Raw genomic sequence first — 20,048 nt, 5'->3', positions numbered from 1 at the left:
TTAGAAATGAATTAACTAGAGTTATATACAATAATAAATTTAAATCTTACCAATTAATGTTTATCAAATGAAGCAAGGCACAAAATAATACTTATTGTCTCATTGCATTTAAATAAAATTCAAAAATAAGCAACACTACAGTATATTACTTGGAGATGTATCAGTTCAGTTTAGTTGCTAGTCGTGTCTGACTCTTTGCAATCCCACGAATCACAGCACACCAGGCCTCCCTGTCCATTACCAACTCCCGGACTTTACTCAAACTCATGTCCATTGAGTTGGTGATGGCATCCAACCATCTCATCCTCTGTCATCCCCTTCTCCTCCTGCCCTCAATCTTTCCCAGCATCAGGGTCTTTTCAAATGAGTCAGCTCTTCGCATTAGGTGGCCAAAGTATTGGAGTTTCAGTTTCAACATCAGTTCTTCCAATGAACACCCAGGATTGATCTCCTTTAGGATGGACTGGTTGGATCTCCTTGCAGTCCAAGGGACTCTCAAGAGTCTTCTCCAACACCACAGTTCAAAAGCATCAATTATTTGGCGCTCAGCTTTCTTTATAGTCCAACTCGCACATCCATACATGACTACTGGAAAAACCACAGCTTTGACTAGATGGACCTTTATTGACAAAGTAATGTCTCTGCTTCTTAATATGCTGTCTAAGTTGGTCATAGCTTTTCTTCCAAGGAGCAAGCATCTTTTAATTTCATGGCTGCAATCACCATCTGCAGTGATTTTGGAGCCCCAAAAAATAAAGTCTGACACTGTTTCCCCTTCTGTTTGCCGTGCAGTGATGGGACTGGATGCCATGGTCTTAGTTTTCTGAATGTTGAGCTTTAAGCCAACTTTTTCACTCTCCTCTTTCACTTTCATCAAGAGGCTCTTTAATTCTTCTTCACTTTCTGCCATAAGGGTGGTGTCATCTGCATATCTGAGGTTATTGATGTTTCTCCTGGCAATCTTGATTCCAGCTTGTGCTTCTTCCAGCCCAGCGTTTCTCTTGATGTACTCTGCATATCAGTTAAATAAGCAGGGTGACAATATACAGCCTTGATGTACTCCTTTTCCTATTTGGAACCAGTCTGTTGTTCCATGTCCAGTTCTACCTGTTGCTTCCTGACCTGCATACAGGTTTCTCAAGAGGCAGGTCAGGTGGTGTGGTATTCCCATCTCTTTCAGAATTTTCCACAGTTGATTGTGATCCACACAGTCAAAGGCTTTGGCATAGTCAATAAAGCAGAAATAGATGTTTTTCTAGAACTCTCTTGCTTTTTCAATGATCCAGCAGATGTTGGCAATTTGATCTCTGGTTCTGCCTTTTCTAAAACCAGCTTGAATATCTGGAAGTTCACAGTTCATGTATTGCTGAAGCCTGGCTTGGAGAATTTTGAGCATTACTTTACTAGTGTGTGAGATGAGTGCAATTGTGTGGTAGTTTGAACATTCTTTGCATTGCCTTTCTTTGGGATTGGAATGACAACGGACCTTTTCCAGTCCTGTGGCCACTGCTGAGTTTTCCAAATTTGCTGGCATATTGTGTGCAGCACTTTCACAGAATCATCTTTCAGGATTTGAAATAGCTCAACTGGAATTCCATCACCTCCACTAGCTTTGTTTGTAGTGATGCTTTCTAAGGCCCACTTGACTTCACATTCCAGGATGTCTGGCTCTAGGTGAGTGATCACACCATTGTGATTATCTGGGTCATAAAGACCTTTTTTGTACAGTTCTTCTGTGTATTCTTGCCACCTCTTCTTAATATCTTCTGCTTCTGTTAAGTCCATACTATTTCTGTCTTTTACTGTATCCATCTTTGCATGAAATATTCCCTTGGTATCTCTAATTTTCTTGAAAAGATCTCTAGTCTTTCCCATTCTACTGTTTGGTAACTATGAAGAAAAATCAAGGAAATGACTACCATGAAAAGTAAGTATGGGATTTCTCTGGTTGTCCAGTAGTTGAGAATCTGCCTGCCAATGCAGGGGACACTGGCTTGATCCTTGGTCCAGACGGATTCCACAAATTGCAGGGCAAGTACGCCCACACACTTAGAGCCTATGTTCCTCAACAAAAGAAGTCACCGTAATGAGAAGCCTGCATACCTCAACTAGAGAGTATCCCCCGCTTGCCGCAACTGAAGAAAGCCTACATGTAGCAACAAAGATCCAGAACAACTATAAATAAATAAGTAAACAACATTTTTTTTAAAAAATGAAAAAGAAAGCATGGTAATTATTTTTAGAGGATGAGAAGGTAAATTGAAAATATGAAGAGAAAGGAAGATGATGACAAAGTCCTGTTTTGGGCCCAGGGGGATGGCAACAGGGTTGGTAGTTTTACATTTGCAGATATATACTTGACATGTTTATTTCTGTATATTTATATAATTCACAATCATTTTAAATAAAATACTTGAAATGATTGAATAAGAAAGGCCAAATAAGAGTTAAGTGATTAAAGTAGAAGTATTTAGAAATAATCAAATAGAATTAAGTTGCTCCAACTTCCCAAGAGGGACTACAAGAAACATAGTTTGAAGACAAGAATCAGAAGGTAAAGTCAGTAATTATAAAATAATGTTCTTCTTTTTTAATGCATACTTGGTATGGCTAATAAAAGAATCTGCATTGGTGGTCTTTGAGAGCACATTATAATGACCTGGAATGATTTTAAAAAATCTTAACATTGCTATCACACTTGAGGATCTGATTGACCTTTTCTGAAATGGGGTCTAGATATCATTCCTATTAATTTATTCTCATATTCTCTCTCCCCATTTCTCTATATAACTCTTTATCTCTTTCAAGCTGTCCAGATGATTCTAATGTATATTCAAGTTCAAGATTCACTGGTCTGTATGAGCCATTGTCATCAAAATAATACCTCTTATTTATTGAGGGCTCCCTATTTGTAAATATTGAGACATACAAATTATATATTTTATATTGTATATACAGATGTATGTAGAAGTATATACACAGGTATATATTTATATCCTCAAAGCAACTAATTTTACAGATAACAATAGTTTCAGAAATATTCAATAACTTATCTAAGGTTGTACAGCCACAATAAATAGAATCAGAATTCAAGTTATGCTTAAAGGCCTTGATCCCTCATCAAATATCATTCAGTAAATGTGTGTGTGGTTATGTTAGGTTAAATGTATTAAGATATGCACAACTTATCTTTTATGAGTCTATCCTTTGACTCTTTTAATTAACCAGCTAATGGTCCTAATTACATCAGGTAAGAGGATTTCTACTGTACTCCCTACCAGAACTCTCTTTTTTCCAGTCTGGTCATTTTATTGCCCTCTAGAGATATCATGTTTATTTCCTACCTCTGAACCTACTGCTTCTCCCTCTCTTCCTAACCATCTCTAACTTCAAAGACATAGTTACGAGACACACATCTCTGAAAAGGCAGCCAATACCTACTTGAGTTCATGCCTTTGCTTTCAAGATGGGCAGTAATGTGAAAGAACTATGGAGACTGACCTTCCAATCAGAACCATTTACTCAACTACTTAATGTGCCTTAAGTCAATAACTGATAAGGAAAAAGAAATAAAAATACTTATACAAATGCTGCTTTAAAATGGATAAAAATAAAATTTTCATCACGTGTCAAAATATATAGACAATAATTTCTGTTTTATTGAGTATTAATCTCATGTTATATATATCTGCATTCATTAGAGAGACATTTATATTTAGACTATTCACTGTGTGATATTTACATTAGTATGTACCATAATACATAGTTTGAGAACTTTTAGATAAATACTAATGCATAAACTATATCCTCCCCAAATTGTACCCAAATGATATATTGTTGACAAAATAAAATTAATAATGTATTATCTTTATAATTACTTAATAAAAAACATCTTATTTATTTTAGTATTCAATATTTTTACTGATGATGTGACACCCAAAACCTAAGAGAAAGTTAATGTACCTTTACTGTATGTTTAAGCGTTAAGAGTACATCCAGCCTTTCATCTTGAGAGACATTCTTCAGCATGATGCAGTTATAGATGTTTTGCAGCTCTCTGGCTCTGATGGTAAATTGTGTATCCATGTCAATTATTTTGCCATCAAATCTTCTCCATGTCTTTGGAGCTGAACACTTAAAAAATAATATTATGTTTATAACTATCAGTTAATTAAAGTTTCAAAAATAATTTTATTATGTCTACTGTAAGTTAACCTTATTATTGGGTGATTTATGATTAAAAATATCACTAAAACTTTGTTGTTCAGTCACTAAGTCGGCTCTAATTAGAAAATTAATTAAAGAATTTGTAGACCACGGGAAAGTAAAACAATTTAGGGGAAAAAATATGAGAGAGCTTCAGTCTACAGAAGTGCAAATATTTTCTCAAGATTCAGAATTTGCTACTAATTTGTACTAACTAGTATGATCGCTGGGTTTCCTTGGTAGCTCAGTGCTAAAGAATCCGCCTGCTAACGTAGGAGACACAGGAGGCTCAGGTTTGATCCCTGGGTCTGGAAGATGCCCTGGAGGAGGCAATGGCAACCCACACTAGTACTCATGCCTAGGAAATGCCATAGATGGAGCAGCCTGGTGGACTACAGTCCATAGAGTTGCAAAAGGGTTGGACGCAACTGAGTGACTAAACAACAACAAAGTATGATGGTTAGTTTGATGGATTTGTGAAATAACTCATTAGCCCCCTGGGAAAAACATGCTATTTAGAATGCTAAAAAGATAATCTACTTGGTTCAATTATATTGAATTGGATGAATGTGCCTCAACAATTGAGAAAAACCTTTGTGGAACAATTGTTACAATCCTCAATGTGTCAGACCTACAACTATAGTGAAATGGAACTCAGTTATAGTTCTGTTTCCCATAAAAATAAATCCATAACAAGTTCACAGCTCTTTACAAAGCAGATGTCCACAGTAAAACATCTGTATTTAGCTATCTTAGCAGTGCTTTGGCCCCTGCCTTCCTGATGATCAGTAAGATTCTCACTTTCTATTTCCAGATCTGGCTTGGTGCATCTCAACCTAGCCCACCTCCTGAACTGAGGGTCAAAGATGGAGTTAATTTGTCCTGAAGCCAGTATAGGGAGTCCCACTCTAAGAATTCAGAGACAGGAAATAGTGAGTCCTAGCTGACTCAGGACACCAACAGAATATTTAAAGACTATGTTTGCCAGTGCTATTGTTCCCTCCTGCCAAGACTACCAGAACTTTAAGAGAAGATTAGTTGACCTAGAAAGAGCACAGTGAAAACTCAGTGACTCTTCTACTTTAAGGTATAAAGCTGCTGAGTTTCTTTCCCTGATTATAATTTATCAAAAAAGGTGACTACGTTGATCAGGTCTTCTAACCATTCAATGCTGTATTTTTTGTAGACTGATAATTTGAGGCTTGGGAGACCTGTAGTTCAATTTATGCCATACTTGCAATCATTTCAATCTCAAATTTGATACAGTTTAAAGCTTAAAGAGAAGCCCACATATTGGAACAAATCATCAGGAATGTAGAATAGCCAGATAGAGAAACTATACAAGCCTATATTTATTTAGTATGACAACAGTATGAGGAACTCTTAGTTACAGCCTCAATTTACCTTTTTTTGTACATTTCATATTATCTCAGTTATACTGAAAACTACCAAACTACTATTTAACAACAAATGTATTTCATATGTTTTCAAAGTAATGGCATCATTTTCTTTTTTTTTTTTAATTCTTTATTTATTTTTTAATTTTATTTTATTTTTAAACTTTACATAATTGTATTAGTTTTGCCAAATATCAAAATGAATCCATCACAGGTATACATGTGCTCCCCATCCTGAACCCTCCTCCCTCCTCCCTCCCCATACCATCCCTCTGGGTCGTCCCAGTGCACTAGCTCCAAGCATCCAGTATCGTGCATTGAACCTGGACTGGCATCTCGTTTCATACATGATATTTTACATGTTTCAATGAATGGCATCATTTTCTGATCAAAGATAAAGTGGATGTTGCACAGAGCTAGGAATCTTCATTAGAAACTTTAGATCCTCAGTTCTAGTTTTAATCTAGCAAATGAAAAGCTGCAGCTCTCTGATTAATTTCTATTTTTAGAGCGTAAATATAATATTAAATAGTGTAAAGTTAATTATCAGACTGATAGAATTAATAAGATTTATTAAGATTATAAGAGGGAAATAGCTCAATAAAAATATTTTATGATTTAATTATTATCACTTGGAAATTTTAAAATATATTGTTTTCATGGATATACTCTTGTTTGGGGTAGATCTCAGAGTGTTATTGAAATGTAATATTTATTGCAAAGCTCTTTTTGAAACTTCTAAGGAATAAGCAATCTTAGGCTACATTTCATATAGCAATCTTCTAAAGTCTAAAGCCTTAATCTGCAGTTTTCCTCAGGGAAATGCTATTAAATGTAATTTCTTTTCTTTTCTTCCAGAAATGTGAACAATACCTTCAGCTCTGCAGGCTGATAAGTTATTTCATTTGTAATAATCCAAGTACAATAACCTTTTAATGAAATGCTTAGTTCATCTACTCTATTGTGGTTCTTCTCAGCTGTGGTGTTGATTTAATTCTACCTTTCCTCCAAGTTTTTGGTCCCATTTAAGATACTACAATATAGTAATACCTTGTATTTTTTCCAAATATATTCAACATCAAATCCTTTCTACCCTTCAATTTTTAAACCACTGAAATCACTACTACCCAAAGTTTTATTGTATTTGTTAAAAACAAACACACAAACACACACACAGAATATGCAGTATCTATATTTCAATAACTCTGGGAAATGCAATTTGGGTCCAAATAGTTCTATAATTATTTTGCTTGCTAATTCTATTTCTCCTTACAGAGTATAAGAAATCAATTTCTTATGTAGTTGTATGTATTTCACAGGGCCTACAATATTCATTCATTCAAGAAATATTTACTGTGTTTACTGTATATCGTTCCATGTACTAGGTAGCAAGTAGATAAATCCCAATTTCATGAACTCCAGTCTAAGGGCATAGAAAAATTTCAAAATAATTGAAATAAAAGTTGATTATACTTCTGATGCAGGTAAACAGGTAACTTCAAGGTGACATGAAGCACTTAACTGGTGAAAAGAAAAGAATATCTAAGATAAAACTGAAGAATAACTAAGAATTAGCCAGATTAAAAGTAAACTGAGTGATACAATCAAAGAGTCCTAGATTCAAAGTTTGAGTTCCCTAGTGTCAACACTGAAAAGATGTTTAAAAAAAAAAAAAAAATCTGTTTGGCAAAGTTGTTTTGCTACTTGGATATATTACTGTCAACACGGATAATATGGTCTTCAAGTCTAAGCTTTTTTGATTTCAGTCTTTAAGGTATTTTTTTTATTACTCTGATGCAGGAAAATGTCAACTTTGCTTACTTCTCTTTTCTATTTTTTTCTTCCTTTGAATGCTGTGGCTGTAATAACAGATGTACAATAGTCATGTTCTTAAATTGCTTCAGAAAACAAGAACATAATAAATTCCATTTAGGTGCCAACAGATGAGACAGCATAGATTCTGGAGGAGAGAAACGGAAGAACAGCAGGAAGACACACTTTGAGGATGGGCAGGCGGTGAGATAACAAAAACCCTGAGAGCAGCAAGCTTCCACCAAAGAGAAGAAATGGCTACACTATGAGAGGAGGCCTTTACTTTTCCCTAAATTAATACTCTAGTCCCTCAGGGCACACATTAAGAATAACACTAACCCCCAGAGCTACTGGGTAGTGATCAACTTTGCTTTTACACAGCCAAGGGATTTTGTTCATCCACAGAGGACACCCCTGTGTACTGTGGTGCTGAGAGAGAGGCAAGAGTGGGTTGCATTTTTCCATCCCATTAGCTGCTGGCCACCTGAGTAAGGAGAAAAACAAAACTAAATGACACAGCTAACACAGACCTCAGCTTTTTAGCTTGTGATTGTGAGACACGGTATGTGAATCAAAGAGATTCAAAGAAATAAATGGCCTTGACCCCAGGGAAAACCTCTTGCAGAAATTCAAATTCAAATTGTCTCTTTACACAGTTTGGATAAGCAGCACCCAAGATATATCAGAAACTGGTTGATGATTTTTCTTTAAAATTTCTGACCTGAATTTCTTCACCTCTGTCAATTTGTGAGTTTTTAACATTTGACAACCTGTGGCTGTCAATGTTTGATAGGATAAAAGTAGACTGTTCAAATAATGTTTCAAAAATCTTAAAGGGCTAAATAGATTAACCCTTTCATGGAGAATATAGGCTTAGTATAGAACCCCTAATAACTGATTAGTTCAGTGCTTTTATTGGACTAATTCCAAACAACAGTCATTCATTACTCAAGAGAAATTCTGTGTCCTTGACAAAATATAACTATTAATTCAATATACTATATAACACTTAGACACATTGAAATTAAACTACAACCAAACCATGAAATTTTATTTTCCAAAGTTATTTCCAAATTATAGGAAAGTAAATATTCTCTTTATATATCCATATGTCATGGCACTAAGTGTGGATCTTAAAATCCACATCATGGCCCTGGTTGTGAGTATTCACATTTCAAAATGGTCTAGCCTTAAGGATGAATTCAAACTACTTTTTTCTTAGCAATCAAAAAAACCTATAGAATAAGTTACTTCAAATTTTATGAAATCAGTGCTGACACCTCCTGAATACTTATTAGAGACATTGCCAGGCATGGGTAGGGTTGGGTGGGAAGAGACAGACAGGCATGAAAAGGAAGAGAACTGGTATTAGAATTTATAACAAAGGACTAACTATAAAATCTACCTTAACTGTTTTCTACGATGTTCATTACGGCACCATATACAAAAAGGTAATTTAAATTAATTTTGTGTTAAATTTAACATTTAACACAAAAACATTCCAGAAATAACAAAGATTTCACAGTTTACTATAGGAGGTTAAAAGCGGGCCAAAAGCTACCATTAGTCAGTATTTTTAGAGAATGGATGAATTATGTTATCTCATCGAATGAGGACTGACTTCAAGTGTAGTTGCTCCAGTCCATGGTTGTGTTCCTCTTGCCCTGTGTAACATTTTGGTCAAAACGAGGCAAAATTCTCTTGTATCAGCTAAAACGTCCATTTCTTCTGAGTCTTAGCCTGGAGATTGGTGAGATTAAGTGGTTTATCAGCTGGGGTAACCATAGGTTCAGGACCCCAATTCTAAAACCTCCAACCCACAAAAAACCTTTTTTGTGATTTCTACAAGTTCTTGTGGCCAACTTTTTAATCCTTTTTGCAATCTTCTGATCTTGCACCTTTGTGTGTTGCCCTGAATCAGTCTGGATGTTAAGGCCTAGTCATTTCTCTTGTTCCTTTTCCTCTTACATTAAAAAAAAAAAGAATCCTCTTGCACTAAATACTTCTGTTAGTGATATAATTAATGAAATTACAGTAGGCACACTGTGCCCCACTGACTTCTAACTGTGTTCTCCCCTTCCTATCTCTCCAGCAACACTCAAAGACCTGCATGTTTCTGGCACAATTATCTGGCAATTCTTCCTATACTCAGGATCATTGAGGGTCTCAGATGTTACGCCTAAACTAATCAACATATTTACCAAACCAAAACAAAACAAAACAAACGACAACAAAATAACTTCTTCTTCACAGGAATTCTCATGAACAAAATGTCCCCATCTCATTTTTTTTGGAGAAATTTAAAGAATTTCTTAGCTATACTTGACAACAGGAGTAACCATCATCAACTGGCTCCAGAAGCTCAGATCATGAACTCCTTGTTGCCAAATTCAGACTTAAATTGAAGAAAGTAGGGAAAACCACTAGACCATTCAGGTATGACCTAAATCAAATCCCTCATGATAATACAGTGGAAGTGAGAAATAGATTTAAGGGACTAGATCTGATAGACAGACTGCCTGATGAACTATGGATGGAAGTTTGTGACATTGTACAGGAGACAGAGATCAAGACCATCCCCATGGAAAAGAAATGCAAAAAAGAAAAATGGCTGCCTGGGGAGGCCTTACAAATAGCTGTGAAAAGAAGAGAAGCGAAAAGCAAAGGAGAAAAGGAAAGATATTCCCATTTGAATGCAGAGTTCCAAAGAATAGCAAGGAGAGATAAGAAAGCCTTCCTCAGCAATCAATGCAAAGAAATAGAGGAAAACAACAAAATGGGAAAGACTACAGATCTCTTCAAGAAAATTAGAGATGCCAAGGGAACATTTCATGCAAAGATGGGCTCGATAAAGGACAGAAATGCTATGGACCTAACAGAAGCAGACGATACTAAGAAGAGGTGGCAAGAATACACAGAAGAATTGTACAAATAAGATCTTCATGACCCAGATAATCATGATGGTGTGATCACTCACCAAGAGCCAGACATCCTGGAATGTGAAGTCAAGTGGGCCTTAGAAAGCATCACTACGAACAAAGCTAGTGGAGGTGATGGAATTCCACTTGAGCTATTCCAAATCCTGAAAGATGATGCTGTGAAAGTGCTGCACTCAATATACCAGCACATTTGGAAAACTCAGCAGTGGCCACAGGACTGGAAAAGGTCAGTTTTCATTACAGTCACAAAGAAAGGCAATGCCAAAGAATGCTCAAACTACCGTACAATTGCACTCATCTCATATGCCAGTAAAGTAATGCTCAAAATTCTCCAAGCCAGGCTTCAGCAATATGTGAACCGTGAACTTCCAGATGTTGAAGCTGGCTTTAGAAAAGGCAGAGGAACCAGAGATCAAAGTGCCAACATCTGCTGGATCATTGAAAAAGCAAGAGAGTTCCAGAAAAACATCTATTTCCGCTTTATTGACTATGCCAAAGCCTTTGACTGTGTGGATCACAATCAACTGTGGAAAATTCTGAAAGAGATGGGAATACCACACCACCTGACCTGCCTCTTGAGAAACCTATATGCAGGTCAGGAAGCAACAGGTAGAACTGGACATGGAACAACAGACTGGTTCCAAATAGGAAAAGGAGTATGTCAAGGCTGTATATTGTCACTCTGCTTATTTAACTTCTATGCAGAGTACTTCATGAGAAATGCTGGGTTGGAGGAAGCACAAGCTGGAATCAAGATTGCCGGGAGAAACATCAATAACCTCAGATATGCAGATGACACCACCCTTATGGCAGAAAGTGAAGAGAAACTCAAAAGCCTCTTGATGAAAGTGAAAAAGGAGAGTGAAAAAGTTGGCTTAAAGCTCAACATTCAGAAAACGAAGATCATGGCATCTGGTCCCATCACTTCATGGGAAATAGATGGGGAAACAGTGGAAACAGTGTCAGACTTTATTTTGGGGGGCTCCAAAATCACTGCAGATGGTGAGTGCAGCCATGAAATTAAAAGACGCTTACTGCTTGGAAGGAAAGTTATGACCAACCTAGATAGCATATTCAAAAGCAGAGACATTACTTTGCCAACAAAGTTTCGTCTAGTCAAGGTTATGGTTTTTCCAGTGGTCATGTATGGATGTGAGAGTTGAACTGTGAAGAAGGCTGAGCGCCGAAGAATTGATGCTTTTGAACTGTGGTGTTGGAGAAGACTCTTGAGAGTCCCTTGGACTGCAAGGAGATCCAACCAGTCCATCCTAAAGGAGATAAGTCCTGGGTGTTCATTGGAAGGACTGATGCTAAAGCTGAAACTCCAATACTCTGGCCACCTCATGTGAAGAGTTGACTCATTGGAAGACCCTGATGCTGGGAAGGATTAGGGGCAGGAGGAGAAGGGGACGACAGAGGATGAGATGGCTGGATGGCATCACCGACTCGATGGACATGAGTTTGAGTAAACTCCAGGAGTTGGTGATGGACAGGGAGGCCTGGTGTGCTGTGATTCATGGGGTCGCAAAGAGTCAGACACGACTGAGTGACTGAACTGAACTGAACTGAAAGGAAACAAAGCAGCAGATAAAGCACAAGCAGGAAATCCTGCACAAGGGTCAGTCTTAAACAAGGCAGGTAAGTGTCACCCTCTTCCCAGTCCACTGGCACTTCAGAGGCCTCCAGCTCCTTCTTGAGCCCTGGTTTCATGCTGTCTTCTTACAGTTAACAATCAGATACATAAGGAACACAGTGCCCAGTGATGAAGTTGGTTTCAACAAAAGCAACGTGCCAAAAGGAATTATGTTTAGTTCAAAATATGACTCAGCAGAAGTGTGAATATTATGGCTTCCATACAGTAGGATTCATCGTTTCTAGAATGAAGATATTTAAGCATTTGAAACGATAGCATCTACATTGTGTATTTTCTTATAGTACCTGAAATATAAAATTACAAAAGGATTATTTCTGTTCCTTATTTTTCCTCCCTACCTTCCTCCACAAGCACTTATTGATACTCTGTGATGAGCACTGAGCAAGGATATGAGGATATGGAGATAAAGATAGCTCTTGCCTTAAGAAGCTCAGATCCAGGAGGATTCAGACATAATCCTGACGATAAAACTGACCACTATGCACTAAGACAGAAGTGAAACCAAGTCTTATGAAGGTATATGCATGCAAGTGTGCTAAGTCGCTTCAGTCATACCTGACTCTTTGCAACTCTATGGTTGTAGCCTGCCGGGCTCCTCTGTCCATGGGATTCTCCAGGCAAGAATACTGGAGTGGGTTGTCATTTCCTTCTCCAGGGCATCTTCCCAACCCCCAGGACAGAACATGTGTCTCTTATGTCTGCTGCATTGGCAGATGGATTTGTCACCACTAGCGCCACTGGGGAAGCCCATGAAGGTATACAGTACAGGCTAAAGGAGGAGGGTCAGTAGTCCTTTTTGGAAGAAGGGGTATCTGAGCTTGTTTTGAAGGGTGAGTAGCTGGTTACTGAGGAAGGAAGGAAAGGATGCTACATGCAGAGCCCATAGAAGAAGCAAAAGCACTGAGAGCACGCAGTTTTTTCGTGAATGTGCAACTGAGTGTAACTGGAACAGTCTGGCTGTGGTGCGTGAGCAGGGATGATGGGATGGGTCAAGTGTGCCAAGAATGGATTATAAAAGTCCTTGTTCCCGGAGGGCAGGGGAGAGCTGTGTGGGATGAGGTCCCTATGGCGGCAATATGGAGGATCGGGGAGGGAATTAAGAAGTGAACCTGGATGTTGAAAGCCTCATTTGGGGACATAAAGGAATCCAGATGGGAAGGAAACCCAGATCCAATTAAATCAGTGTCCAGCTCTCACAGCCAAGGTGAGACCTTCTCATGACAGCCTCCTAGGGAGACAGAGGGAAGCAGGAAAGCCGAGGTGCTCCATAACATCTCAGAAGCTTCCCACCCTCTAGAGTTCCAGAGGAGCACAAGGCATTCCACTAAGACTCACGTTAGCTGCGGTTCAAGTCTCTGCCTATATGGCCTATTTGAAGACATGCAAGGTCCTCAATGTGTCATGGCAGAGCCACCTCCCTGTAGGCAGTGGTATGCAGTTTGTAAGGAAGAAGTAAAGAATTGAGGCAGCGATTAAACTAATAGAACAGAGAGGATGGTGGCTAAGTAGGACATCAAGAATAATGCCCAGGTTTCTGCCTGAAGCAACTTAAGTGCATGGTGAAACATTCATGGAGATAAACTATGTGAGTGCTACAGAATAGGAGCCTCAGTTTGGAGGTGAGGGGACAAGGAACGGTAAGACGAGATGAAGTAGGGGTTGACATGTCAGCTTGAGTTGTACTGTGGGACATCCAAGGAGCAAGAGAGTAGGCAATTTAGTACATGATTTGCAAGCTCCTAAAAAGGACGCTTACTCCTTGGAAGGAAAGTTATGACCAACTTAGATACATATTCAAAAGCAGAGACATTACTTTGCCAACAAAGGTCCATCTAGTCAAGGCTATGGTTTTTCCAGTGGTCATGTATGGATGTTAGAGTTGGACTATGAAGAAAGCTGAGCGCCAAAGAATTGATGCTTTGGAACTGTGGTGTTGGAGAAGACTCTTGAGAGTTCAATGGACTGCAAGGAGATCCAACCAGTCCATCCTAAAAGAGATCAGTCCTGGGTGTTCACTGGAAGAACTGATGCTAAAGCTGAAACTCCAATACTTTGGCTACCTCATGTGAAGAGTTGACTCATTGGAAAAGACCCTGATGCTGGGAGGGATTGGGGGCAGGAGGAGAAGGGGACGACAGAGGATGAGATGGCTGGATGGCATCACTGACTCGATGGACTTGAGTCTGAGTGAACTCCGGGAGTTGGTGATGGACAGGGAGGCCTGGTGTGCTGTGATTCATAGGGTCACAAAGAGTCAGACAAAACTGAGCAACTGAACTGAACTTAACTGAAGAGAGTTCTGGCCTGAAACTGTAGGGAGCTCCGGGATGCAGGTAGGAGTTAAAGCCACAAGAAAAACTGAGATCAAACAGGAGAGCATACAAGATGAGTAGGAGGCATTTATAATATCAAAAATTATGGTTTTAAAAAATAAATGTTCTCAAATAACAAGAATCGCATAACTATTAGAATCATTACCAGCAAATATTTTAAAGAACTCCATCCCTTTTCTTCTTGTGGCTGGATAGGCTTTTAATTGTTTGGAGAGATCAAGTTTATAAAAGGAAATTGGTCACTATGGTAAAACTGTGGCAGTTTTACCACAAAAGGGTAATTACTTTAGTTTTTCCTTTAATTGTATGTTTTCATGGTTTTCAATAATCACATATCCTTTTGGTTAGAAAATTTCAGTCAGTTAATGACCTGATAAGCAAAAGCAGAAACACTAATCCATAGCTCTTTGCCCAGGTTGCTTACTATGGGCACTGCGGATCCATACAGTCCTAGATGACTGCTATGGTCTAGATTTCAGTGGGGTGTGCAATTCACCTAATTTCTGTAGGCAGCCTAAGTCTAAATGAACAGAGTCACACAGATGGTGTTTCCATGTTCTCCTTCACGGCCAAAGCTCTTTTGTTAAGAACATGTTAATTTCATGTTACTTATCAATCATTATTCTAGGCTGCAGTGAAAATCTAAAGCTGTATAAGAAAAGAAGAAAAATTATACAAAATTTCAATAATTTCAAAACTATACAAAATTTCAAAAATTATGTCACCAAAAATACTAAACAAAACTCATGAGAATTCTTACAATGTAATTGTCTTCTTTAGTTCATTTGTCTATATTTTTAAACTCAGGACACATTCATATTTAAATAATGTTACTTCACTAACCTTATCCAAAAAACTTTGTATCTCTGCTTCCTGGTTCTCTGTGTAAGTGATATATCTATGTCTCCCAATGGAAGCAATTATCTGCGTCTCTTTTTCCAGAAGTTCACACAAAGCAGCTTTCCTTTCAGCTCCAGTGAAAAACTGGTTAATGCGTGTGAGTTCTTCTTGCCGCCAGACTAGAGGAATAACATGAAAGACTCTGAGTTTTTAAACACCCACATCTTTACAGAGCATTTTTTACTATCACATCCTCACAAGCAGTATTTTATTTTTATATCAATTTAAATAAAATTATACATGAATAGCATCACTCATACTGTACACTTGATACATAAAAAAATAGGATGAAATGGAAGCTGAGACACAGAAATAAAAACAGAGTCAAGCAAACACAAGTCATAAGACATCAGTACAGATGATGTCAAATTATGCCTCCAGGTAAGCATACACACACCCCCAGTACTGGGAAAAATACGGCCTGGATTTAAAGCAGCCATGAATGTGTCCTGCTCAGCTTCCCTCTAAGAGAGTGACTGTAGCTAAGAGGCCAGGTGGCTGACAGTACCAGCTACAGCATTTCAGATCTGCAACCATGTTGGAGCAGAGACCACACTCTTCTCACTAAGCTGTCAGTCAAAAAAGGAAGAAGCACGGGAGAAGGGCCTGGCCATGGCTGCCCAAGAGTGGCATCTTCCGCGGCCAGTTATTACATCAGAGCTGACCACCTGGCTGGCTCAGATTGCCTCAGAGTTCTGTCTGTCTGAGGATCTCCATCCTGCATCCTTTTTCGTCCCCTCTCTCAACTTTCACAGGTGTCAACTCCTATCTCAATCTGAAGACTCTCTGTCTTTCCCTGCTCTCTCTTCCCTTTATCTTTACTTCAAATTCCATCCTGGTGTCTGCTTCTGCCAGTACCCAAATTGACAGTTTCATGTAGAATTGTTGACTTCAATTGTTTTCTTCATTACTAGCACTTTTAGTACCATTTTCCATCTCTTTACAAAATCCTAATTGTATCAGCAAATGTTATAAAATAATTACATTTACACTTAAACCAATGAATTAAGTTAAAATAATATTTACAACATTTTAAAGTGCGGGTTTGAGGACTTCTCTGGTGGCTCACTCAGTAAAAAGCAAACCTGCAAAGCAGGGTTTGATTCCTGGGTTAGAAAGATCCCTGGAGAAGGAAATGGCAACACACCGCAGTGTTCTTGCCTGGGAAATCCCATGGACAGATGCCTTGGTGGGCCACAGTTCATGGGGACACAAGAGTTGGACACGACTTAGTGTTGGACACCACCAAGTGTTGTTGTTGTTATCCAGTCCCTCATTTGTGTACAATTTTTTGCAACCACATGGATTGCAGCATGCCAGGATTCCCTGTCCTTCACCATCTCCCAGAGTTTGCTCAAACTCATGTTCATGGAGTTGGTGGTAATACCATCCAATCATCTCATCCTCTGTCGTCCCCTTCTCCTTCCACCTGCAATCTTTCCCAGCATCAGGATCTTTTCAAATGAGTCAGCTCTTCACATCAGGTGACTGAAGTATTGGAGCTTCAGCTTCAGCATGTCCTTCCAATGAATATTCAGAGTTGATTTCCCTTAGGATTGACTGGTTTGATCTCCTTGCAGTCCAAGGGACTCCAAGAGTATTCTCCAATACCACAGTTCAAAGGCATCAATTCTTCAGCATTCTGCTTCTTTATGGTCCACCTCTCATATCCATACATGACTAATGGAAAAACTATAGCTTTGACTATACTTGGTTGGCAAAATGATGTCTCTACATTTTAATACACTGTCTAGGTTTGTCATAGCTTTTCTTCCAAGGAGCAAGTGTCTTTTAATTTCATGGCTGCAGTCACCATCTGCAGTGATTTTGGAGCCCCCCAAAATAAAGTCTCTCACTGTTTCCATCGTTTCCCCATCTATTTGCCATGAAGTGATGGGACCAAATGCCATGATCTTAGTTTTCTGAATGTTGAGTTTTAAGCGAACTTCTTCACTCTCCTCTTTCATCTTCATCAAGAGGCTCTTTAGTTCCTTTTTGCTTTCTGCCAAAGGATGGTGTCATCTGCATATCTGAGGTTATTAATATTTCTCCCCACAATCTTAATTCCAGCTTGTGCTTCATCCAGCCCAGCATTTCACGTGATGTACTCTTCACAGAAGTTAAATTAGTAGGGTGACAATATACAGCCTTGACATACTCCGTTCCCAGTTTGGAACCAGTCTGTTGTTCCACGTCTGGTTCTAACTGTTGTTTCTTGACCTGCATACAGGTTTCTCAGGAGGCAGGTAAGGTGGTCTGGTATTCCCATCTCTTTAAGTATTTTCCACAGCTTGTTATGATCCACACATTTAAAGTCTTTAGCTTAGGCAGTGAAGCAGAAGTAGATGTTTTTCTGGAATTCTCTTGCTTTCTTTATGATCCAGTGGACGTTGGCAATTTGATCTCTGGTTCCTCTGCCTTGTCTAAATCCAGCTTATACATCGGGAAGTTCTTGGTGCACATGCTGTTGAAGCCTAGCTTGAAGGATTTTGAGCATTACCTTGCTAGCATGTGAAAAGAGTGCAATTGTAAAGTAGTTTGAACATTGCTTGGCATTGCCCTTCTTTGGGATTGGAATGAAAACTGACCTTTTCTAGTCCTGTGGCCACTGCTCAGTTTTCCAAATTTGCTGGCATATTGAGTGCAGCACTTTAACAGCATCATCTTTTCAAATTTAAAATGACTCAACTAGAATTCCATAACCTCCACCAGCTTTGTGCATAATGATGGTTACTATCAATAAAAAATATGTCGCACACTACAAAGTGTTGATTATTATCAACAAAGAATGTGTTGCACACTACAATATATAAAATAGATAATCAACAAGGACCTACTGCATAGCAGAGGTAATTGAACTCAGTACTCTATAATAACCTATAGGGGAAAAGAATCTGTAAAAGAATATATATATATATATATATATGTGTGTGTGTGTGTGTGTGTATAAATCACTTTGCTGTATATCTGAAACTCACACAGCATTGCTTCCCTGATAGCTCAGTGGGTAAAGAATCCGCCTGCAATGCAGGAGACCCTGGTTCAATTCCTGGGTTGGGAAGGTCCCCTGGAGAAGGGAGAGGCTACCCACGCCAGTATTCTTGGGCCTCCCTTATGGCTCAGCTGGTAAAGAATCTGCCTGCAATGTGAGAGACCTGGGTTTGATCCCTGAGTTGGGAAGATCCCCTGGAGAAGGGAAAGGCTACCCACTCAGACACGACTGAGTGATGTTTACACAACATTGTGAATCAATTATACTCCAATATAAAAAAAATTTTTTTAAAAGAATGTGTTACATGAAATACACTCTAAAAGCAAATCATAAAATGCCAAAGAATAGCATTTTTATAAACTTAATTTACCTAAAGATTATGCTATATTCTTAAAATTAACCTGAGAAAATGCAGAGTACTAGAGCCTACCCCAAACTTAAACAAATCAAAATTTCTGGGCTCAGATATACTTATTTTAACAAGCACTACATTCATTTCTTATATATGCTAAATTTGGGGAAGAAAACTGTTTTATATCCAACATTGCAAAAAATGTCAAACTTACATTAAAGGAAAAGCAGTGTTGGAAAGAACCTTAGAAGTTACACAGTTCAACACTCGTCCCCATTTAAGATGGATTCTCCTCCTAGCAGTGCGGAGGAGACCTAGCTCACCCTGGTCCTAGTCCTAGCCTGTGATGCAAAACATAGTCAGTCTACTCTGCACGACATGGCACCAAAGATAACTGTCACAGTCCACTTAGATTTTCTCTTGTCCAGACAAAAACACTTCCCTTTATTAAACTGTATATAATTTGACATAATTTCATGTCCCATCCAGGTCTAGTTACTTTTTAATATATGACATGCCAAGTTTCTGACAAGATGAAGGTTTGTATACAGGCTGCTAGCTGCCCTCTCCTACATTCTTCTAGAAATGATACAAGAAATATGAAATAGGGGGAGGAGAAGCAGAGACTGGAAGCAATACTACAAATCAGAGAGAGGTGTGATCCATGTGGTAGAAACTTTCAGGCAAGTTCTTTAAGACATAGTTGCAGCTACCACTGGAAGACACTCAAGGAGGCACAAGTGTCGTCCCTCAACCAGCTGCTGTCTCATCTCAGAAAGCGAACGCTCTAGCAGAAGGTAGTAAACCTTAATTCAAGGACTCAGAACTAGAGAAAAGGGTGGGCTATAAATCCATCTGATAGTTTACCTCTTTTAAGAACATCTTTGACAAACTTTAATAAGGAATAAAAAAAGAATGCTTACTTTCAAATCATTGCAGAAAATATTAACAATCATAAATGTTTGTGCAGAAAAAGACCAAAAAATTAGAAACAAAATGCATAAAGCAAGATAAGAGAAGCAAAATCAGGCATAATGATTACATTTAAAAATATGAAATGGCTCAATTTTTGCTGACAATAAAATGTTATATTTTTTTAAAAATCCAATGACATAATATTTTCCAAAGGTACACTTAAAGTGATGCCAAAGACTAAGCTTAAGCACAAAAGGATGATAAATATGAACAACAACAAAAAAAATAGATGCAGCTATATTAATATTTTGAAAATAGGAGGGAAAAGACTAAATATTCAAACCTTGGAGTAGAAGATAATTGTATGATGAAAGGTATGACTTTCATCAATTTTATGATGACTGTCATGAATATTTATACTGAAAATCACAGCCCATCAAGCCATATAAAGCAAAACTTCTAACAGTTATAAACACTACTGTGGTGAGTATATTTTATTTTATATAAACAGAATACAAATGAGTTACTCTATGAGAGTCAAACAAAGA

At 38.2% G+C, this 20,048-nt stretch overlaps 1 protein-coding gene across 5 annotated transcripts in view; it reads right to left on the bottom strand.

Moving 5' to 3' along the window:
* Window positions 1–20,048, bottom strand: part of IQUB (IQ motif and ubiquitin domain containing) — a 79,178-nt gene that overhangs the window by 18,537 nt on the left and 40,593 nt on the right. For all 5 annotated transcript variants that reach the window (XM_086395821.1, XM_086395818.1, XM_086395819.1 and 2 more), the window contains 2 exons: window positions 15,185–15,360; window positions 3,964–4,134 (listed from right to left, as the gene is read on the bottom strand). In XM_086395821.1, coding sequence (XP_086251947.1) covers window positions 3,964–4,134; window positions 15,185–15,360 — 347 coding nt within the window. The remainder of the gene's footprint in view (window positions 1–3,963; window positions 4,135–15,184; window positions 15,361–20,048) is intronic.

Source organism: Bos grunniens, chromosome 4 (assembly GCF_055505025.1).
Source record: "Bos grunniens cultivar Pamir isolate PY7600 chromosome 4, Bosgru_T2T1.0, whole genome shotgun sequence".
In the NCBI taxonomy this organism is placed as follows: domain Eukaryota; kingdom Metazoa; phylum Chordata; class Mammalia; order Artiodactyla; family Bovidae; genus Bos; species Bos grunniens.
The sequence above is the reverse complement of the archived record's forward strand: the minus strand, read 5'-3'. Positions and strand labels throughout refer to the sequence as shown.